General features: G+C 38.4%; 1 protein-coding gene across 5 annotated transcripts in view; it reads right to left on the minus strand.

The window, feature by feature from the left end:
- Positions 1-16,395: 16,395 nt before the first annotated feature.
- Grm1 (glutamate metabotropic receptor 1) overlaps positions 16,396-24,229 on the minus strand; it is a 378,366-nt gene continuing 370,532 nt past the window's right edge. For 4 of the 5 annotated variants that reach the window (XM_078018951.1, XM_078018949.1, XM_078018952.1 and 1 more), the window contains exon 9: positions 16,396-20,147. In XM_078018951.1, the coding sequence (XP_077875077.1) occupies positions 19,190-20,147 (958 nt within the window). In that variant the 3' untranslated portion in view covers positions 16,396-19,189. The remainder of the gene's footprint in view (positions 20,148-24,229) is intronic. The other variant, XM_040283433.2, reaches the window with a different exon arrangement.

The following is a 24,229-nucleotide window of genomic DNA, read 5'->3' on the forward strand; positions in this document are numbered from 1 at the left end:
AACTACAAATTGCCATCTGAACTAGTTAGTCTTGTTTTACTTAACTAGTAGCAGTATGAATGTAATAAAGAAATTTAAGAAATAACACAATTTTTAAAAAATATTAATTTTTGTAACACAAAACTGTGAGATGGAATCACATTCACATATTAAGAAGAATAAATTAGCTCTCTACATACATACCCAATTTTCCAAGGTAATTAAGAATTGCAAAGTAAAAAAGGCGTAAATGTATGAACTCATGAACAGTTATATAACTATTAATACATAGAAACTATTAACACATAGAATGATTTTTTATAAACATGTATATTTTAAATTTATTCTGTTTTAATTATACATGACAGTAGAGTGTATTTTGATATATATACATGTAGTATAACTTTCTTGTGGTTGTACATGATGTGGAGTTATACTAGTCATGTATTCATATATGAACATAGCAAAGTAATCTCCTATTCATTCTACTGTTTTTCTTACTCCCGCCCATCTCCCTTTCCTTCATTCTACTTTCTGTAATCCAGAGTACTTTTATTTTTCCCTACACCCCCTCTCTGATTGCCTATTAGCATCCACATATCAGAGAAAATATTCCACCTTTGGTTTTTTGGGATTGGCTTATTTCACTTAGTGTGATAACCTCTAGTTCCAAACATTTACTAGCAAATACCATAATTTCATTTTTTCTTTATGGCAGAGTAATATTCTATTGTGTATATGTACCATATTTTCTTTATCCATTCATCTGTTGAAGTTCATCTAGGTTGGTTCCACTGCTTAACTATTGTGAATTGTACTACTATACACATTGATGTGGCTGTGTCACTGTAGAATGCTGATTTTAAGTTCTTTGGGTATATGCCAAGGAGTGGGATAACTGGGTCATGGTGTTTCCCTTTCAAGTTTTCATACTGCTTTCCAGTTGCATCAATTTTCAGTCCTACCAGTAATGGATGAGTTTACCTTTCCCCTCATATTCTCGTCAACATTTATTGTGACTTGTATTCATAATAATTGTCATTCTGGCTAGAGTGAGATGAAATCTCAGTATAGTTTTGATTTGTATTTCTCTAATTCTAGAGACACTGAACATTTTTTTCATATATTCATTGACCAATTATATTTCTTCTGTGAAGTTTTTGTTCATTTCCTTTGACAATTTATTGGTTGAGTTGTTTGAATTTTGTTGTTGTTGTTTTCTTTTCTTTTCTTTTTTGTTTTTGGTGTTAAGATTTTGAGTTCTTTATATCCCCTGGAGATGAGTGCTCTATTTGAGGTACACAGGTGGTAAAGATTTTCTCCCATCTGTGGCTCTCTCTTCACATTCTTGATTGTTGCCTTTGCTTTTTAGTTTGATACCCTCCCATTTATGGATTCTTGATTTTGCTTCTTGCACTTCAGGCATAGAATGATTCTACAAGCCTAAGCTCTAGAGTTGATGACCTACAAGGAGGATTAGAATCGTGAGCTGTGTTTGCAATGAACCTTTTTTCTTGTTCTTCAAATGTTTCTATGTGAAAGTCAGCAGAATATTATAATAATACCACATGTATATACACATCATCCATATTCAACAATTATCAGCATTTTCTATACTTGCTCCTTATTTTGTTTCTTTTCTATTTTATTTTGAAGTATTTTAATGCATATCTTAAACATTAATATTTCATCACTAAGGACTTTGCTGTACAAACATCTCCAACTATATGTGAATATTTACCTGCATAACACTATATCATTATCTCCTTCATCACAATTGCCAGGGACAGACCCTTAGCTCCCCCACCTCTTCCAATTCAAATGTTGAAGCACTAATCCCCATGATGGTATTAGAAATTGGGGCCTGTAGGAGACAATTAGTTCTTAAGGGTGGAGCTCTCATTAATGTGATGAGTGCCTTGTTAAGGAGAGGACAGAGAGTTACCTAGCCGCCTTTCTGTCATGAAACCACAAGGAGGATTCTGCTGTCTGCAACCCAGGAAGTGAATCCTCACCAGATGTTGGATATTGCCAGCACCCTGATTTTTGATTGCTCATCCCCTAGAACTGTGAGAAATAAATGTTTATTTTCTAAGACAATCTATGGCACTTTTTTTATAGCAGCCCAAACCTACTAGGAAAATATTTAATAATAGATCATTATTCTTATAAAAATAAAGCTGTCATTCAATGTTTGACTCCTTTACAAATTTCTTTGTTTATCTACAAAATAGTCTTTGAAAGGTTTATATATTCCATTCAATTGCAGGGACCAGACCATAATGTCAAGTCATTCTTAACATGAAGAAATTTTCATCTAGAGCAGGATCCTTTACTTTTTTATTTTTCGGGCCATTAACTTGTTTGAAAGTCAAATTTGAAAGTCAAATACCTATGGAGTGTCTCTGTTTGTGTTTGTGTGCATCTTTGCTGTTTCATTTAGTATGTTCCTCTATCTTCCCATGATTTCTGAAAATGGGCTAAGGGTTGATTAGATTCAAGTATGTTTGTTGCTCATACAACAAATAAATGATATTTTGAACATATTTCAGCAAAGACTGAATTTTTAAGGGTCTAGCTACATACTTCTGCATATGCAGATACCTGGATATTTTTTAAATGCTCCAAAATACTTCCTTTTGATGCATTGAGTTGCCCATGAATGAAGACAGGATGTGAAAAAGTTTGTTCCTACCCCCTCAAGAGTTGGTGTTTGATACAGATGGACCTTGAAGATCTGAAAGTTCCTTGTTAAATAGATATCAACCTCAGATAGCTGAGTCATAGGAAGCACACTCCTGGAAACATGATAAATACCAAGGCTTAACACTTATTCACTTATTTAGAGCATGACTGTGCTTTTACTTGGCAAATTTAATGTTTTTCAATCTCCAGAACTGGTTAAATAAATCTGAAAAGTACACTCAATTTACCAAAAAAATATTCATAGTTGATTGTATATTCATTCATTAATAATCTCTGAATGCCCACTTAATACAAGCACCACTCTAGGCATTGGAAGAGAGGCAAGAAATCTCTTTAGTCATTTAATTGGTTTTCATATCGGTTAAAACTATTCAGCATCTAATATATGTGTGTACAATACACAAATCATGAATAAGGTTTCACTGTGACACAAAGAAGTATGCAACATATCACCTGCCCTCCTCATGCCTTAGCTTAGGGTTAAGACAAACAACAAGCTGTGCTAGACTAGAAAGACATGGAAACTGCTATTGATATAAAAGGGCGATTGAAATAGTTTCTGACTAAAGACTCTTTGAGTTTTTCATTTCATTAGAACTACCAATTGGGGGGGGCTGGGATTGTGGCTCAGAGGTAGAGTGATTGCTTAGCATGTGCGAGGTCCTGGGTTCGATCCTCAGCATAAAGATAAATAAAATAAAGATATTGGGTCCAACTAAAATATTTTAAAAAGAACTACCAATTAGCTAAAACAAAATGAGGGAAATAACTGAGTTCAATAAGTGTTTTGTTCATGTCTTAAAATTTTGGATTTGTGTTTATGTTCAAAAGAGCATTCATCATGAAGTCACGAGCACATTTATTTTTTTTTACCAGACATGGTTTGTTGCTTTGTCAATTTTGCTTTATCATTCACTAGCTAGAAGCCCTTGAAAGATAAGTGATGAGCATCTCTCTGTGTTATTTGCATCTATTGATTTCCTGTTATACACAGGCAGTCTTCTTCTCCCCATTCCCCTAATGCTAAACTGGCTTCAGAGAGAGGAAACAGGCTGAGTAGAGGAAACAGGCTCATGGTCAAGGCAAAGACATTGCCAGAAACCCATCATCCAGGCCAATACCATAGCAATGCTTTGCACAGAAGCCTGACTCAAAATTAGTTATTCTTGCACAGAAGCCTGACTCAGAATTAGTTATTGTTGAATAAAGAAAGTACAGAGTACTAAAGAGAAATCGATTCAAGTCCCAGAAACCCCTCCTCTTTTTTGGTATAATATAAAACTTCTGGGTTTCAAGAGCCCTAGGGCTTCCTTTACCACATAATTAGGCAAAGGCAGGAACAAGAACAGCTCTCCATGGCCCTACTTTATTCTCATTAGTTGGTACTCTTCTGACACTGAGTCCCAGCAACCACTCTGTGGAGTTCTGCCTGGGAGCAGGATGTGATAGAAGCAGCCTTAAATATCCCAAGGAACATGTTTGAGACCTGGCGTGGCTGCCTGTTGGCTATTCATACACAGGCAAGTTTTGGCTTCCTTGATCCTCACTTTGAGTGAGAACTGGGCTTAGAATACTTTAAAAGGCTGTTGTAAGAACCACACCTGACCACGGAAGTAAAAGAACTCTGAAAGCTGTACAATGAAGAAATTGTCATCCATCTTCTTGATAATACTTATTGCAAGCACTATGCCTGGGGCTCCCACAGTTAAATTGTTATCATCCTCAGAATAACCTTGTAGGGTCTGGTATTAGTTTTAACCCTGCTTTACAAATGAGGGAACTGAGGATTTAAAAGGTGGGCATCTTAAGTTTAGAAATCTGGTGTAGATATGTGAATTCTGTCAGGCTGATGTCAAGGGCTCGGTTATCCCTGTTCAGAAATAAGTCTACAGTTCATTTTATATGTTAGGCTTACCCCTGGAGGGAAAAATCTGAAACAAGGAAGCAAATCTGGAAGTAGCTAGAAAATGGTATAGAGATGAATAAGGTTGAAATCTACAGCTGGCTATTTATGGTTTTTGACCAGGAAAACAGAGAAGAAGCCTGGCCTAAGAATTCTTGCAGGGAAAAGCATTAGTTCTTTATTCTGGATAAGACAAATCACAGACTTTGCCAAGTTTCACAGTGTGATTCTAACTCTCATTAAAGCACTTGGACATATTGAAAAAAATCCTAGTGTTTAAGTTACACCCCAGATCGGATGAACCAGACTCTGGGAATAGGTACTAGCATTTTTACAGAACTTCCCAGGGGTCGGAAACTGCAGCTAAGGTTGCCAGTGGTGGAGTCTGGAGTGTGGGGCCCTGGAAGGAAACCGATACCATGCTGAGTTTCCTAGGAAATGCCACATTTCCTAGGCAGCCTCTCCTGGCAGCTGGAGGTATTTTCTTCTTTTTCTCAGCGTCTCTACTTTTATTTCTGTCTGAGAACACTGGCCACATGCCACCTTTAACACGGGTACTTGCCTTTACCCTACTCCCCTACAGCTTTGGAGACCACAGAAGAGTCTAGTATAAAGCATACCACACAACAGGTTTGTACCTAGTCAGAGTCCCCAAATGAAGTTCATGGCAGCAAAACTTTCCTTGAACAAATCAGTTGAAGTAACATAACTCTCATAATAGTTGAGAGTTTCAGAGGATTTTGCATTTAAAATCCCTAAGATGTTCTGTAGTAAGAGAACTTCGCCTTTAAATTTGTCTCATGGAGGCATTCAAAAAATTATTTGAACAGAAATCAATCTTTTTATTTTGTTTTTTAAAGCATAAATATTCTAGGGGGAAATGCTAGTATAGAAAAGAGAATGGTCTTATGTAATAATATTTGGCTACCAACTCCCCATAATCATAATAAATATTAATACTATTAATGATTACCAACTTTATAGTCTGCTGTAAATGATTGCATAAATTGTGATTGTAAAGGATAAATATAATAAGTAACATAAATAAAATAATATCATTTATGTAATGTGTCTATTACAGTTCCTTGTGGTGGTGTTTCTTTCTTTTACACCTGGCACAGATTCATGTTAAACACACACACAAGGGGCCGGGGCAGTAGCTCAGTGGTAGAGCGCCTGCCTTGCATGTGTGAGACACTGAGTTTGATCCTCAACCCCACATAAAAATAAATAAATAAGTGTATTGTGTTCATCTACAACTAAAAAAAATTCAACTCACACAAAAAAACCAGTCATAATTTTTTAATATTTATATTAGTATATTAATAATATTTGTTATCTATTTTATATATAATTATATAGAAATATACTATAATTAATTAATTAATTTATTAATAATCTTTATTTTTTAGTAAAGCAAAAAAATTTTTAATTCAGAGATGGGTATCAGAAGCACAAAATGTCACCTAAATTGGCCATCACAGTATTCCCTCTATTATTAATGGTTAAAGAAAAAGAGAAAATATTGAAGGTCACTTTCCTCTGAAATTCATCATTTTTAATCTATTTATTAATTGAGAATTTACTGGGAAGTTGATAGGGCAAGGCGCTCTGGGAGTTACAAAATTGACAAGACAAGGTCAAATTGTGGACTCAGATGCCACTGCGGCCAGGGCACTTGGGAGCTGTTCTGCTGGCGGAGCAAAGGGAAGACTCTGATCTGAACTAAAACTTGTTGCTTGCACCTTCGCGTCCCTGGGTGTTCTGTGAGTGTGTCTGTGGTTTTAATTGTCTACTAACTCAGAGCAAAGTGCATGCCTGACCCTCAGTAGGTATTTTATAACAGGCTACTAAAGTAATCTAACGTGGGGTTCTTCATAGATGATACAAGAGCCTGAGGATTCTGAGAGAGCACAGAACATCATAAAAGTGTGTGCACATGTATCTGGAGACACTGTTCTTTTATAAACAATAAAACATGTTGCAATTGTTGTTGTTGAGGACAGAATCAAACTCAGACATTCCTTCTCCCCTCCCCACCCTCCTCATTTGGTTTTGAGTATACAACTGTCTTACTGGAGGATCCTGGATTTGATTGGAAGATGAGGAATGCTGAGAGAAGAAAATTCATCATTTCCCTGGGAGTTGTTGTTTATTCACTAATGAAGCTTTGTTTTCTCCCTTGCCACCTGGGTCAATATTTTGTTAATATTTTGTTACATAAAGTATAAGCCAGAATTATAGGTAGGAGTATGAGCTTTTTTTTTTTTTAAAATAGAATTTTCATTAATTCCTATGGATTCATTCTGTTTGTTTTAATCCAGTCTCTATTCACACTGAGATGATCATTCTCAAACATGGCTGCAGAGCAGAAACACCTGGAAAACTATGAATGATAGGCTTGCTTCCCAGAGATCAAAAATTAATTGGCTGGGAGGATAGGATAGTCAAGTTGTCAGTTTTGTTTTTAAACTCCTGATATATTTCTAAAGTGCAGCCCAGGTTAAGCAACACTGCCTTAAGGGGACTCTAGGATGTATTTCACTTTCATTAATTGTAAACCTGAGAAGTTTGAAAGACTTCTATGATATTGGTTGGCTGGCTGTTCCAAACAATGAGGATTTACTTCTATGGAAGCAGCATATCTGCAGATCATAAGACTGTGAGGCTCCCATCGTACCCTGAACTCTCAGCTGAACTACTAACTGTGTCAGCTATTCTGAGTCTCAATTGTCCCATGGCGGTCTAAAGAATGACAGCATCTCAACTCTGCCTTTGGCCAACAACACACAGCATGTGACACAGCAAAGTAGATATTGACGCTTCTCTTTGGAAATCTCTAGAAGAAACTTTGGCAACTTTGAGCAATTATATGGTCAAATTAGGACAAGATGTACCCCATAAACATCATTTCCTGACTTTCTTTTTTAATATAAAGGACAATAGTACTTGCAAAGAAACTAAATTCACCAACATTTTAAATTTATTTTTCCAATAATTTGACTGATCCTGTAATTTGTGATTTCTAAAATGGTTTTCCACCTCAGCCTTCCTTTAACTTTGGTAACAGACACAAGAAGTATTTTGAATACTCAACTGTAGTTCAGGACTCTTTTTAGACTCGTTCAAGTTTAGGAAAGCTTGGAAAATGGATTTTTTTTTTATTTCAAACATACAGAGATGATGTTTCTTAGGCTTTTGTTAAACATTTAGAGATAAAAATAGAAGCATCTATATTCCTCCTTCTTTTAAACCAAAATATGAGACATAAATTTTAGACTTTTTCATTTCAAGCAATCCTGCTTTACATATTATACATAATGCTCTGAAGCATTATTGCTTGAACATACCCAAGAGCCAGAGAAAAATGAAATTTGTCATTCAGTTTTTACCTATATATGCCAACAGAAATGGCAAAAGGAAAGATGAGAATCAGGAGACTTTAATCTTTCATGAGTGTGTGTTTTGTCTTTAGCTTAGTCTTTAGTTTTAAAATAAATTTAGAATGGTTGAACAGGAAAAAAAAGTGAAAATGTATAATATTTACAATCTCTGGCTTTTCTTAACTTAGTTCTAAAGAGTTAGACTTGGGGTGGAAATGATACCTGGAGGATCCACAATGCTTCTAAAGTAGAGCAGGCTACAGCCGATTAATCTTGGGCCACATTTTGCTACCTGCTACAATGGGTAGGAAATGTCTGGACACTGTTGCCAACTGATCAGGGAAGAATATAATGCCACAGATTACATCTTCCTTTTGTCTTGGGGTTTGTGGCATGTCACTTGGCATTGCTAATACAGGTCTTGGCCAGAGCCCCTGTATACCTCCTATCTCACTGGGTTTCAGACCCTGAATTTCTCAGGCTCCCTTCTCCCAGAGGTCTCTAGCTGTTTTCAAATAAAGGGTGTGCTTTCTACAGGAGAAACAGAACAAAAATAGCAAATTGTAGTTCCCAATAATAGGACTCACTAATTATAACTCCTGTCTCCACAAAAAGCATTTTCTATCACTGTTTCTCCTATCACCCCCAGAATTTTACCTCCAAACTATAATGTTTGTAACTATTTTTTTGTTGTTGTTTTATTTTAAAAATCAGCTTAGGAAATAGAGAAGTTAATTAGCATTAGTTAAAAATTATGAGAAAGTAAAAACCTTTAATGATGTCCGCAATTATTTAAAAATGCTTTTCATCCTCACCACTACTGAATAGTAAACTAAACATTCCATTATGGTAGGATTATGAGTTGTTTTAAGCTACATCCAGTTACTAGTTACTTGACACAGACTTGATGTCAGTCTTCACCATCTGACCAAGTTTTGATAACTGGAAAGGGCTGTTCGCAAAAATCTGTAATAAAAATTGCTGCATGTGCTAGTCTGTGGCTATGTGGAAAGGGATCATGCAGGGTAGTGAAAAATTGTAAAAGGAAAACAAACAGAAGTACTTTTCATCATCAAGTACTCAGTTTACTGGGAGCAGTCAAGGTGGCAACTGCTCAAAGTGGAAGGAAACTTGTGGGTTCCCATAGTCTAGAAATGTGGTAAGGTAAGCCATGAATTCTTCAGGTCCTGTGCATCCTCACTTATTAGCTACATGACCCTAAGCTAGTCTAGGGTCATGTAGCTAATAACTAGAGCTACCTAGTGCTCCCAAGCCCCCCTGCCTTGTATGTGATGATAAGGCCTGGTAACTGTGGCAGAGGGAAGAGAAGCGTCTACCATTTATGATCTCAGGCATTGGGATGACTCCTGTCTTAGTCTCCCTTGAAGTCAGGCTTCAGGGGACACCTCCTGACCTCTGAATGCCAAGTGAGGCAAGCACCTCTGTGTCCTACAAACATCCTGCTCAGCACTGAGACTCACACAGGTGCCCTGCTGTAGTGAGGAAGAGACCTCATGTTGCAGCAAGGGTTGCTACTGTATGAAGGCGGGTGACCCAACCTGCATGTGGCTTTATGTGTGCTTGAAATAAATGCTATTTTTAAAAAGCACTGAAGTGTCCTACATTCCCTTCCCCTTTCCTCCTTCTGTCCCTTCCTTCCATCTTTCCTAGCATAACCTGGTCCATCCTGATTTGAGTACAGTGCATCACATCGGTTTCACCTGTTCATATGAATTAAACACTATCAGGGATGTAATGCTAGGGACACAGGGGCACATAGTAGGTCTTTAATATGTTTATTTTTACTTTGTGTAATCCCAAATCATTATTTTGAGACAAAAAAAAAATGCGGAGGCTTAAAGAAGTCACATGATTTACCCAGGACAAACAGCAAACTTTGTGTACAGCTGAAGATTTCCAGCCAGGAACCTAACTCTCATATACCACATAGTAAAAAAAAAATATACAGGATATACCTGTTCAGTGAGATGAGTACATTAAAAGTAAGAGCCAAATTTAATTTTAAGAGATAACCAATGAATTGAGGGTGTTTTAATAACCACACAATGTTAATCTCGATCTTGTATTACTGAGTATATATACTCCTTATTAGGAATTTGGCAATTTTTATATCCTGGCACAGAAATTTTCACATTTTGGAGAAAAGAAATAATTTCCTCTAGCTTTTCTTTTTTACTTTAAATTCTTTCAGCACATATCCTGGAATTAATAATGACCTATTAAATAAAAGTGATCTTTAATTAATTTTAGGTAAATGTTACTTTTAGAATGGCGCAATAATAAAATAAGTGATTACTAGAAATCTGTTTATTGCAATATTTTCAAATATTTTTGATAAATTACTACAATTAAATGGATTTCTAAATTAGAATTATTTTCCCTTGGTAGCTTTTCATGAGAAGTCCTTGTGTGGGAGTAACTCTGCTTGTGGAGGTAGATAAGCTTCCTCAATTCCATAGACTCTAGGAGCCCTCTGGGGGACAATTCATGCTCAGTTTCTAACTGATGATTCTAAAACAGACAATATGAAAGTTCCATTGTTTAGCTACTCAGGCTAAGTATGCATATTTGCAAGCTTTCTGAGTATTTTTTTAGCATAGCGTTTCAGCATAGTATGGTGGTTACAAAAATTGATTTTGAAATTACAGTATGCATAACTGCCTAGTCTGACTATGTTAGGCAAGTAATTTCATCTTTTTGAGCCTCAGTTTGAGATTTACAAAATAAATTCTATCCCAAAGCTGTTATTAGGTCCAAAGTGATGTAAAGTTTAGACTGTGTTTGGCAGGGAATAAGAAATAATAATAACCAAATAATTGATTAACAATATCTTTAGAAACAGACTAAAGTGACAATAATGTTATATACATAGATGGAGAAGTTTTGGGCATGAAATAATTTCTCAGGAAATTAGAAATGTTCAGTGTCTAACGCTAGGGAGGTGGTGAAACAAATCATGAGCTAGCAATGTAATGGGTGTTTTTTTAGATATCCTTAAGAAAGGTCTTTCAGGTAACTTTGTCACTGACCTCAGGCCCTACATGCCAACACCATGGTGTTTCCCATTCTGTCGAGTCTGCCTTGGCACACTTTGCACACTGCCTGTGTGTCTTCTTCTTGGTCTCAGATGCTGCTTTTGTGGGCTTTTGTGAGATTTTGTGGCTGTGGCCTGTTGATGTTTTGCTTTTGCTTGAATCCTTGAATCTATCCACAGACATCTGTCCATATGTCCTGTTCTGGATAGCCTGTGTGGTGGCACTGATTCACCCGTGATCCCTAATATCACTTGAGACTCTCTCCCTTGATGTCACTAAGAACTCAAGTACAGCCTGTGCCTGATCTGCTGTTAGCAAACAAGGGCTCTGATTCTCCTCATCTACACCAATTTCCTTTACACCAAGGAAATTCTCTCCCCCATTTGAGGTTTTCTACAAATAATATATGTGATGGTGGGTGGGGAGCATGGTAGTGGTGCAGCTGGGGAGGGTGTAGACTAGGAGACTTGTCAGGCCAGTTGAGATAGCTCTTGACATTGAGCTGCACTGTCCTCTCCATCACCCAGCACCCTGTGTCCTGATGGGTTTAGTCACCTCTCCTGACAATCCCAGCCCTGTTCCTGATTCTGGCCAATTCTATCCTCAATTGGCAAGGCTCCCTCTTCTCTTAGGTCATGTACTTCCCCTGCCCACACCCTGATTTCCACAGACCCGTCCCATCTATCAGTTAGATTTGAACCTCAGTTTCATTTGAATCTCAGTTGGGAATGAGGTCAGAATTATTTTCCAAATTGTTCCTGGATTCCATGGTAGTGGGAAACCTTGCCTAACTCCACAGGCAGGTTATTCCTCAGATCTAACCAGTGGAAACTCCTGCTGTAAATCAAAATGTCAACTTGAAAAGGCAGGAAACACAATTATAAATGGAAGTTGATTCTAGCCCTGTTAAAATAGAACTTATATGAAAGTCACTGGAAGGAAAAATAAAAATAACTATAATGATAACATTTGGAGTATGTGGCTAGAATATTTTTCATTAATTTGGATTTGTATAATGTATTTTATTAGTTTTTTACTAAAAAACAATTACAAAATTTAGGAAGTTATTGCAAAGAAATAATCTGCAGACAATATGCTCATTTAAAACAAAGTGTAAGTTTAATTTTCTTTTGTAATGTTCCTCTTGGTTTGAACAAAACAGTCTTTTGGGGTGATTCTAGAAGTGTCTGTTCTTTTATTGTCATTGTTGGTGCATACTAATTATACAGGATAATGGGTTTCATTGTGACATATGTGCAGATGCACATAACATACTGCGATCATTTCCATCTCCCATTACTCCCTTACTCTCTCCTCCCCTCCCTTGATCCCATTCCTTTTGTCGAATGGTCTGCCTTCTGTTTTCCTGTTATTTTTTTTTTCTTTTAGATTTTGCATATAGTCTCAATGATGATTTCCACCTTTATTTGTTTTCTGGAAGTGATATGATTTCTTTCTTTTTTATGGCTGAATAATATTCATATATTACACAAACATATATATATATACATATAATTTAATATATGTGTATTTATATATGTACTTATATATTACATTTGTCTTATCCACCCATAATTGTTTTTATAACTTGGCTGCTGTGAATTACAACATGATAAACATGGGGATGCAGGTATCTCTATAGTATGGTGACTTTACTTCTTAAAAGTGTCTGTTCTTACTGAAAGGGCCTCAGTAGACCTCTGCTTTGTGTTCTACAGATCATTGCTTTCACATATTTACCCATACTGGTATTTGTATCTGTGAGTTCATCTCTCCCTCTCCTTCTGTCTCCAAAAGGGCGTCTGCAGCAGAGATTTTTATTACTCGATCCACCTTCCCTTGCCACTTACCGTTCTTGCACAGTCCAACATTACGTTGTTCCATTGTCAGTTCCTGAAACTTTTGAGCAAGTCTTTTCTCTGCAGACAGGAGCTTAGGAGCCTGCATAAGAAACATCCTGAGAGTAACCTGGAAATTAACATGTACCTCCTTCCCCATGGCCCTTAGCATAACTAACAGAAGTTGGTGCACAAATGTTCCTGATTTCTTTGCCCCACTAGGAGAGGGTACAATTATGAAGCATGTTCCCCAGAATTCCACAAAGCTAGCCCTCGTTTCCTACACTGGTGCTGGTGATGGACATTCTCCTTCTGTTGTCTGCATATTGCCTCTCTTCTCATCTACTGCAGCTTTCAGGAATCGAATCCCTAAAATACAGCTTTCTCTCAAAAGCTCAACTTGAGAAAATATTCACATCTGTCCTCGGCACATGCCTATAATCCCAGCTATTCATGAGGCTGAGGCAGGAGTATCACAAGTTCAAGGGTAGCTTTGGCAACTTAGTGAGAGCCTGTCTCATAATTAAAAAATATAAAAAGTACAGAGGATGTAGCTCAATGATAGAGCACCCCTGGGTTCAATCCCAGCCCTACAAAAAGAAGAAAAGAAAATACTTACATCTATGTCCATTTCCTACAGAAAATGGCTTATGTGTGATAGCTCTCTCTGAACTGAGTGTGAGCTCAAAATGTGGCCATCCCACAAACAAAGGGAATGTCACTTAAGGCAGCAAAGCCAGAATCACGGTGAAAGAGACTCAAAGTATGTGTGTGGTACTATGTCTACTTTTGGATATAATCTTTTTTTAAAGAACATTCAAAAATTGGAATACGGCCATGGCCTGATTAGAGGTTAGGAACATAATACAAAAATAACAATGAAAGAAGTGAAGCTCTTTGGCTTCGAGAATCAATCACAGAGGAATGACATAGTCACTGTACTCGAGCAGCTGGGAGGAAGCCATGTGCACAGTGGACTCAGTTTGTTCACTCTTTTTCCAGAGGACAGAGCTCTAAGGAAAAGATGGAGAAAGACACATGGCAGCTCAGGGAAATGAAGAATGTTTTAATACTTAGAGCCTTTTCTGATGAAATACAAGATCCTGGTCCCTAGAAATACTTAGAAAAAGAGCAAAAATCACCTAAATGTAGAGACCCCTTATACGTTCTCACCTTATGTGTTCTCACCAAAAGCTAAGCTAGATCTCCAGAATTTTACCTCTGGGGTTTTATCTGACCACCTTGTCACCCACCTTGCCAGTTATTGCTTTTAGTTTTCTGGCTCCTGACTCCATTCTGTCTTTGTGCCTAAGATGGGTTCTCCGGCAAGTCTCATGGATTACCAAAAGGTTTTGAACTTGCCCAGGATTCTCTGCCCTCTGCCTTGGCACAACAACTGCAGGCAGTAGTCATTGTATCTCAATGCCACCTCAGTCAGCTGTGGACAGAAGGGATCCTAAACAGGTGACAGCTTCTATTAAATCACTTCTATGTTTATTTCCAACTGTAAGATTCTGTCTTATTTTCATAATTAAACTTCATTTCTTTATTTTTTGATATAAACCTTCCTCTCCCAAGTTACATCCTGAGAAAAATCAAGCCGGTTTCTGGTTTGTGTATAGTATTATTAGTTCAACTGTCTAACTAAGATAATCCCCTCTCTCCCATGTTCCTACAGCCCATAATAACTGCCTTTGTCTTTCACTTTGTCTGAATACATGCATTTCAGTAAGGAAGGGATACCCCACTACTCTCACTTCTTTCTCTGGGAGTGATTTATGTGGCCCTGAAACTGGTGCCCCCCTGAAGCAGTTTATGTTATACGAGCAGTTCTCCTGCAGAGGGCGACCTCTCCCACACCTAACACTGCCCAGGCCTCTAGTTGAGCTCAGTGGACACAAAGTATTGCCTCTGTCTTCTGCAGAAAAGGGGAGGTCAATGGGACAGCTCTTTTTGATGCCAAGAGGTGAGCTTGTTTTTCCTGATTAAAGCATATGGCTGTCCAGATGTCAGAGATAGGACCAGTAGGTGGAAACATGGAGCTCAGGACCCATCCCCATGGGAAAAAATCTTCAGGGAACTGAGCTGGGAAAACTATGGAGCTATAACACTTATTTACTGTTACTGCTTTCCTAACAAACCTTTACTGAATATCTGCTTTGCCCTCAGGGCTCAGAAATTAGAATGAAAAATTGATCTCAAGCAAAATGGAATCAGCTCTTCCATTCTTCCCTGAGCTCTGAAGAGGAACATGAATTTGCAGGCTCTGTACTCAACAGAGGATGGGGATCAAAGTCCTGCTGGGCCACTTACCAACTGAGAGACTTTGGGCAGGGTATTTCAGTTCTCTAAATCATCCATGTGGTTGCAGTCCTGGGAAAATTAAATGAGAATAAATGCAAAAAGCCTAACCCAGTGTCTAGCACAGAGCACATTCATCAAGATATTCTTACCCTTCTGTTTGATTCCCTGCCAAGGTGTTCTGTGGCAATTACTCATTCATCATTTGTTGATTCTGGACCCCAATCCCAAGTTCTCCAAATTTCTTCTTTCCAAGTGATACTTTTTTGGGGGATTGGGGGCGGGTACCGGGAATTAAACTCAGGGGCACTTACTGAGCCACATCCCCAGCCCTATTTTGTATTTTATTTAGAGACAGATCTTACCGATTTGCTTAGCACCCTGCTTTTTGCCAAGGCTGGTGTTGAACTCAAGATTCTCCTGCTTCAGCCTCTCAAGCCTCTGGGATTACAGGCATGTGCCAGAGCACCTGGCTCCAAGGGACACTTTTGTGCTCTCTCCCAGCTTTTGTGACCTGGCAGGACATCTGTGTATATCTCTAGACTACACATCTTAAATATTTTCTCTTTTGCTTTCTAGCACTTTTCTTCATTTGTTTTTTCTTCCTGCTTTTTTGTTTCCCATTCTTTCTTTTATGACTTTTCTTGCTGAGACCCCTAAGCTCTCATTTCATAATTTCTTATTCTATTTTCCAGGTACACAGAAGAAATCCCTGGAGTCTCAGCCTCTTCATCTGGTAATTTCTTCAGCACGAGCCTCTCTGTATGGAGTTCTCCCCTCCCAGCCAAAAGCTCCTTGATCTTATGAGTGTGGTCTTTTTGCCACCTGATGTTTCTTTGACTGACACCTGGAAAATACTCTCCCTTGTAGAAATCTCACAGCAGAAAATGTCAATGATTCCCCTTGTTTGGAAGATCAGTGATGTCTCCATTAGAATTTAGGGGAATTAAACTTGGGAGAAGTGGAGGGTTTCCAAAAACATGGGTGCTGGAAATGTCAATTTTGGATTGCACTTAAAACTGCTAACAGCTTGAGGTACCTCTTCCTTATAACCAAATTTTACTCTACTTTCTTACTCACCTGTTCTGTAGATTCCATGTGGTTCTTTCCAACTTTTACCTGGAAGGCATATTCTGAACAAAATCAAATTATTGGACTTATTTTGTACACTGGCTTATTTCTATTATTATAATGCTTCCAAAGTTAAGAGAAGGAACGTACACATTGAGTAAATAGAAAATATTTATTGTACAGCATTATCAAGGTTATTTGATAAAAGGCAGTAACAAGCCAAAGGAAAACACTTTTACAAGAAGCAGAACAATCTATATAAGCACATACATTAAGGTGAGGAGTCTCTGACCTTCTGGTACAGATATGTATGTGTACATCTCCAACTGTGAACAATTAGGACAGAGAGCTAATACTCTATTTATTCAGGATAACTTGAAATCATGATGATAGTAGGCATTCAGAGTATAACTGGAATTATTGTTTAATGTATTCACCAAATGTCTTAAACCAAAATCTCAGAACAAATTACCATGTAACATTATTTGAATGAAAGTTGTTTTCTTTATCTATTCTGGTGTTTAAAAAATCTGAATGCACAGTCCTGCAATATTAAGGATATATATTAATATATGGCATTAACATTAAAAGATGTTCACTAAGAAGAGAGCATATGTTCTCTTGCTAGTTTGCCAATTAGTAGAACTCCATCTTTTAAGCACCGGAGCTGTCCATTTTTCTCATTCTGCTTCATTGCAAGGAAAACATGGAATTGAAATTCACATTTTTGGTCATGAGGTCTTTTCAGTAAAGGTGTTTTCAAATAAACTTTTAAAAGGAAAGGTTGTTCATTCTGGATATGGAAATGACTAAGCTTGATGATAGAATCTGGTAAAACCTAAGGAATAAAAGCCTCCAACATTAGAACTGATGTTAAATTCTGAACAAATGATGCCGTTGATATTTAAAGATTCTCAGATGAGTTTTGGCTGAGAAATCAGCAGCTTCAACATGAAGAAAGCATAATAAAATATGACTGCACATAAGGCATAAACAAAGATATTTAAAGAGATAGGATTCATCCACAAATAATAGAAGAAATCAAAACAGGAAGAGAAATCCTTTTATTGGGGAGTTAAAGGAGGGTAAAAATGGAACAACAAGATTACATGTACAAGGATATTAACATAGCAGCAAATGAGAGAGTTACAAACAAAAGTTATGACAGCAAAAATAGCAAGAAAAAATGACATGAAAATAAAAAGAAGGCAAAATGTGATTGATAAATAAATATTTGATAAATTATGTCTGGACTTGGCTGCTACTAAGTGCTAGAAGAACAAAAAGCTCAAGTAGCCATGGAAAATCTTTTTTAAAAATCTAAAATAATCTGGAAGAGTCTAAATACTTTTCAATCTTTCGTTTTAATAATGATGTGTGCAAGATTATAAAATGTCCCTTTTTTGTCACCCATAACTTTTGTGACCTTTTGATATAACAAATTTTCAAACTAATTCATTAATAACATACCCACATCATAAAATGTCTGAAAAATAAGTTCCCTCTCAGAAGAGGAATTACCATCTGAGCTGCATATGACATACACTGAACCAAAGTACTCAAACCTTCATAGAGCTTCTGCAGGTACTGGTGACAATGATATATAAAACGTTATTAGAACATGAAAATATCTATAGCTATATCCAAAAGACAATCTTCTAGTTGCAGTTAGATTGACGTTACATTGCACAGGTCTATAATTACATGTATATGAGGACACAAGAACACATTCACTTGCTAGTTACAGGGACTCCCATGACAACAGGAAATAATTACTTGTCATTTGGGCGAGTAATAGTTGCTATGAGTACACCACCAGGTTCAATAATGGATTTGTTTCAGTTGTACATTGGAGAAACAATGGCACCACATTGTACATATACTGGACCTTAGAAGTCCAACTGGTTAGATTTATTTGCTACAGTAAATGGAAGGTAACACTTCTGCCACATGGTTTGTTCTCTTTAACTGAAGGGCAATGGAGAGCCCACTTGGCACAAGCACAAGTGAATCCACAAAAGTTACAGCAACCTATTCTTTTCACTGTTTTCCAAAACCTCCAATAAACAGGTATTGAATATGGGAGGCTGGTTGTGCTGACTGATTTTGCCCAAAACCCCATACTTAAGTTTTGCCTTGCTTCTCATTCTTTGCATTTCTCTCCCATTGCATTCCCAAGGAAGCACTTTTTGGTGATGATTTTGTTCTTATTCCTCTTTTCCTAAGTAGAGGAAAATCACAGAGCCTTGGGGTGTTCATGCACCTTTCTCCAAGTGCCACAGCAAGGCTGGTGCTGGATGGCAGCAATGGATGAAGAGAGGCCCCAGTGAGGGTCAGTTCCTGAGTCTTCTGAAGATCAGGATTCTGCAGGTCCAGCAGGGACAAGGGCATCCAAGAAATGAGTTGCTGTCCCATCATCTGGTCCCTGGTTGTCCCCATTTTCCGGCCCTTCCCTTTCACCTGCCTGCTCTGACTGGCTCCACCTGCTAATTACAAATGCCATGAACTAATGCCATGAACTAATGGTTCAACTGGCAGGTCCCCAGAGGTGGTTCCTTTCCTGGCTTGGCCAAGTGTGTGTGGGTATATATATATATGTATATATATATATATATGTATGCACAATTGTGCAAAAGAGGAGATTATTTTTGTTTATTTTATTTTTTATTTTTATTTTTTGCAATAAAAGTTACATACCATATGGAATTGTGCTTTGTCAGAATTCCCTTTCTTCCTAAAGAAGGTTTTGAATAACTCAAGAATCAGAATCCTGGCCTGGCTCACTGTTTGCTTGCTATCTTTCCCTCTCTCCTCCATTAAGGCGGCAGCAGCAGCTTTCTCTTCCTCTCCTCCCCATTTGCCCCCACCCTCTTCTCCTCCTGGCTTTTGCACATCCCTGGAGGGGTTGGAGCTCTCTGGCTTATCCTGCTTCTCCATTCGGAGGCCTCCTCCCTACAGGGTGGAAGAGCTTTGCTTGTAGTCCCTCAGGATGACAGAGGCATAGGACACATTGGGAGGGGTGCAGAGCACCGACTCAGACACTGGGGAGCTGGGCACTGAGCTGCCTGAGGCCACCGAGTCTCGGAAAGGCGACGGAGGCGTCAGGGCAGGAGAAGCCTCAGGGGTCAGCTTGCTGGCCGCCTGCAGGTCCTCATCTTCTTCTTCCAGTTCGTCTTCCTCCGTGGTCCCTTCGCGCTCATACACGTACTCCTGGAGGAGCTTAAACCTCTCGCTGTCGTCCTCCGCGGGCGGGGAGATGGGCTCTTCCCCGAAAGTGCTCAGCTGCAGCGGCAGCATCTGCAGGTGCTGTGGGGGTGGCGGGGGCGGGTACAGGGACCGCAGCCCGTTCCCCGGGCCCCCAGAGCCTGCCAGCACCGCATGGAAGTCCGGGATTCCCGCGCCAAAGTTGTTGACCACTCCCTGTAGCTGGTCCATCAGGGGTTTCTGCTGCTGCGGTGGCTGCTGCGGTGGCTGCTGCTGCTGCTGCTGCTGCTGCTGCTGCTGCTGCTGCTGCTGCTGGAGGGGAGGGGGCAAGCCCTTGGGAATGGCCGGGTCGGCCAGGAAGAGAGGGGTCTCCTCCGCTGTCAAGTGGGGCGGCAGAGGAGGCGTGGTCACCGCGGGTGACACGCGTCGGTGCACCACCATGGAAGGGCTGCTGGGAGGGCTAAAGCGAACCGGCTGGGCATCCTCCTCCTCTTCCACGTTGTAAAGGGACTTGGTGCTGGTATCTGAAAAGGTCAGGCTCTTGCCAGAGCCTTGGTAACTTTTAGTGAGGGGCTTGATGACGGCCGTTTGGTTGCAGGCCATCTCATTGGTCTTCACGTGCACAGAGAGGCGGTGCCACATGTGCTGTCCCTTGGGCACCTGTCTTCCACCTGGTTCAGACCATGACACAGACTTGCCATTAGAACTATGAATAAAATAGAGATGGGTTTATTTGCTGATGGATTATTCACAGAGAATAAAATACATATAATTCCTACGCATACCCAGCTCAATGTGATGTAATTGTACCCTCCTCTCTAGGTCCTCCCTCCACACCCAGCCTCCCTTCAGTATAAATCCAACACCAAGAGCAGCATTTACGCATGCCTCTGAGCTGCAAGCCGGACATGTGCTCCACTCCAAGAAAAGAAATTCTGACCCTGGGCAACATTGTTCCGGAGAAAAGCTAAACTGTGGAGGGGTGTCTGTCTGTCTGTCTCTTTCTCTCTTTCTCTCTCTGTCTTTCACATACACAAACACACACACATCCGCATGCTTGCGCGCGCACACACACACTTCTCAAAGGCAATAATGAAACAATTATTCAATGCAAACCTTTGAAAGATTCCCAAACTGATGAAGGAAAAAAAAATATTTAAATCTTAGTTACACTTGGGTGACAGAATGTGATGACTACAATTTGTGAGACAAATTAAGACTCATATATAAGTCTAATCCCATGGCCTGTGGAATTATGAAATAGAACTTCTCAGATGCCCATTCTGCTATGAAGTTATTTCCTATTACCAGAGGGGCACGTGGTACCTGGATGAAAGAGGAAAGTGTAGATGGCAGAAAAACTCACATCCATGATTGACCGATGTGTTCCATACCTTTCCATTTTCTTTTTTATTTCAAAACATTATTCCCGACAAATACAACAGAAAACAATTCCTTTAAAGGTCTTGAATCACAGCAGCTAGTTTGGGGTTTTTCACACTGGAATTTTCAACTAGCTGTGTTTGAAAAGAACGATGAAGAAGCCTAAGAAAATACTGATGCTCATATTTCGCTTTAGCCATCCACCATAATTTGCTGCAAATGAGACAAAATTAGGATTCAGACAAACTGGCAGTTACTGAGACACAGGCCCCTGCCTGGATTTTTCCTCCCTGTGCCTGGCAAATTATCAAGTTTCATCTTGATGGAACCCTCATGAAACCAACCAAATATAAAACCTTTCTGAAGAAGAAGAAAAAATGAATAAACTTGCTGTATGTATAAACCACAAATTCTACCCTGTATATTGCAGTATGGTCTTGCTTTTGGACTTGGTTTATTTTCTGTGTAACTTTAAGCAGATGGCCGTACCTTACCATAGCATCCTATTAATAACATCAGTGTTAATAATTAAAAGAAGTAAGTCATTTTTTCTTCTGTTTTTTTAAGGGTTTACTTTTTTTCTTTGTACCCATTAAAGCAACAAGTAGCACAATAAGAACACATTTGAGGGCCTGGGGCTGGGGCTCAGTGGCAGAGTGCTTGCCTTGCATGTGTGAGGCACTGGGTTTGATTATCAGCACAACATATAGATAAATAAAATAAAGGTCCATTGACAACTAAAAAATATTTTAAAAAATTCAGAACACATTTGTGACATTGAAAAGAATGTGAACACTTTTTCCCTTAGGTTGGGATTTGAAATTGAGGATTCTGTATCATAGTTTTTTTTGTTTGAAAGCTATGTGGGAAATGATAAATAATTACCATAATGGTTTATTTAATAATTTTGATTCTATAAATATGAATCACATTAAAAATTTTATGTGATTTTCACATTTATGTGGATGATAACATTTCATATTATAATCCTGAAAGGTGAAGTGAGCCAAATAAGTACAAATGAGTGTACAAAGTCTGATATTGATTATAAATAGTGCTGTTTACAAAAGGCTCTATAATACACACACACACACACACACACACACACACACATGCATGTATATATACGTATATATGCTATATAAAACAGAAATAACAGCTAAAAATTTTGACTTTATAACTTTGGGGAAAAGATAGTTCTCCCATATAGCTGAAGCATTTTTAATTGTCTGAGAAAATTTTTATTTCTAAACTATTATATCAAAACAAAGGCCATGGCACATTCCTATAATCCCATCGGCTTGGAAGGCTAAGGTAGGAGGATGGAGAGTTTAAAGCCAGCTTCAGCAACTTAGCGAGGTCCTAAGCAACTTAGCAAGCCCCTATCTATAAATAAAACATAAAAAAAGGGTTGGGGATGTGGCTCAATCGTTAAGCACTCCTGGGTTCAATCCCTGTACCCAAAACAACAACAATAACAAAATGAATATCTCTCTCTAATATGCGCTTGATATATTATCAGAGAATTTGTGTTTGTAGATGCTAAGTTTATAAACTTCTTCTCTATATTGTTAGGATAGCTGACCAGCTTCTGAGATGAGGAAGCTCAAGTACAAGATGGTGGTGTCCCTGGCAAGTACACAGCTAACCAGCCAGCCCAAGACAAAACCAGAAAACACAGTTCCTCTTCTGAGTATAAAACTCTAGATGAACATGCCTCCTCATTTCATTGTCTGCTCCACCACTCTATACACACTGTTTTTCTCTATATATTTGATATAGCTCTTCAAGAACACAAAATACTGCTATCTGAACCTTATCCTCCTTAATTATGCCTTATTAACCCTTCTACTTTAGTGATTTTCACTGCTTTCAATTGCAAAGGAAAAACTTTTTTTCTTTCCCCAATATCTTCCCCTCGTTACTCACTTTAATAAAATCATTAAACTAAAATTCTATTTGTGTTTTCACTTAATTATGGGCATGTGTGTGAGAAAGAAAGAGAGAAAGAAAGAAAGAAAGGAAGGAAGGAAAGAAGGAAGGAAGGAAGGAAGGAAGGAAGGAAGGAAGGAAGGAAAGGATTCCTTGAGAGCTGGTCTGCACCTAGTTCAACCCTCAGGCTTAGGACCCAATGAAACATTGCCCCAGTCGCTCCATATATTAGCAAAAAAAGGGTCTTCTAGTATATTTCTGGGAAAACCTTAGGTGACTCCACTCACTTTAACCACTCACTCACATGGGCCATTTTCCATATTGTGCAGGGGTTCCACGTGGAGCTCTTTTTAAATCACACACGTCCATATGTTAACAGTATTATTAATGATTTTGCAGACAGATAAAACCACAATTTAGTTCTGTTTTGATGGAACCCAATTTTTATTCTTGTGAAGGGAAATTTTCACCGTGGCTGTCAAAATTAGCAGCTTTTCTTTCCACTCAGAGTCTTGCTCTAATTTTGCTGTAAAGTCCTGTTTAATTAGGAAACAGATCTCATGCCCCAGGGCATTTATCAGATTACAAAAATTAGACTAACCTTGTTTTTCTTCAAGGACAAAATAAATTGCTTCTTAAAAACCCAAGTTAGTAGATGAAATGCATCATCTCAGAAACTGTAGCTCAGTCTATAGAATCTGGCCCTTTAGAATTACCCATTTCTCACTGGTGGTCCACGGACAAGCTGAATGGTCTATGAATCCACACATGCATTAAGCATTGTTTTTAGAAAAAATATATATTATGTCTTTGTAAATAATACACTGCTATTTTTAAATGCATGTGTAATCTTTAACCATAAAGTGTAAATAAACACTGGGAAGCTTTGTTGTGTTCTGTATTCAAACAACCTCTAATAAAGGTAGTTACTATCATTAATTGAGGTAAAGTTTTAATAGCTATGTTGATGTGAGAAGAAAATATTCTATTTGGAAAGGTTGGGAACCTATTTCTGTGATGTTAAGAAGAAAATAATGCATGAAATATGTGGCACCAAAAGGAAATGAATGCATTTTTAAAAATGCAAGAATACAATGAAATAAGACTTCTATTTCATTCCAGGGAATCCTAATATATTCTCCTTTGGCCACTAGCTTACTCCTTGTATTGTTTAATTTTATTTGTTTCCTAATCTTAAGAAAAGCAGTCTGGTTTAGTAAACACCACATAATTGTCACAAAACACCATATCCTCTTGCTTCAACTTCAAAAGACAGAACTCGGGCCTAACAAAATCTCCTATTTGAAGATCAAATGTAGTACTTTGAGGTAAATACCTCAGGTGGTTAAATATATTTACTGATATTAGAGTTAATGGAGGAAAAGGCTGTAGGCTTAGAGGAAGCAGGGTTGATGCACGGTTATCACTTGCAGAGCTAAGCAGGCCTGGGGCTGTAGTTCCAGCTACAAACAG

This window comes from Ictidomys tridecemlineatus, chromosome 8 (genome assembly GCF_052094955.1).
Source record: "Ictidomys tridecemlineatus isolate mIctTri1 chromosome 8, mIctTri1.hap1, whole genome shotgun sequence".
Taxonomy (NCBI): Eukaryota; Metazoa; Chordata; class Mammalia; order Rodentia; family Sciuridae; genus Ictidomys; species Ictidomys tridecemlineatus.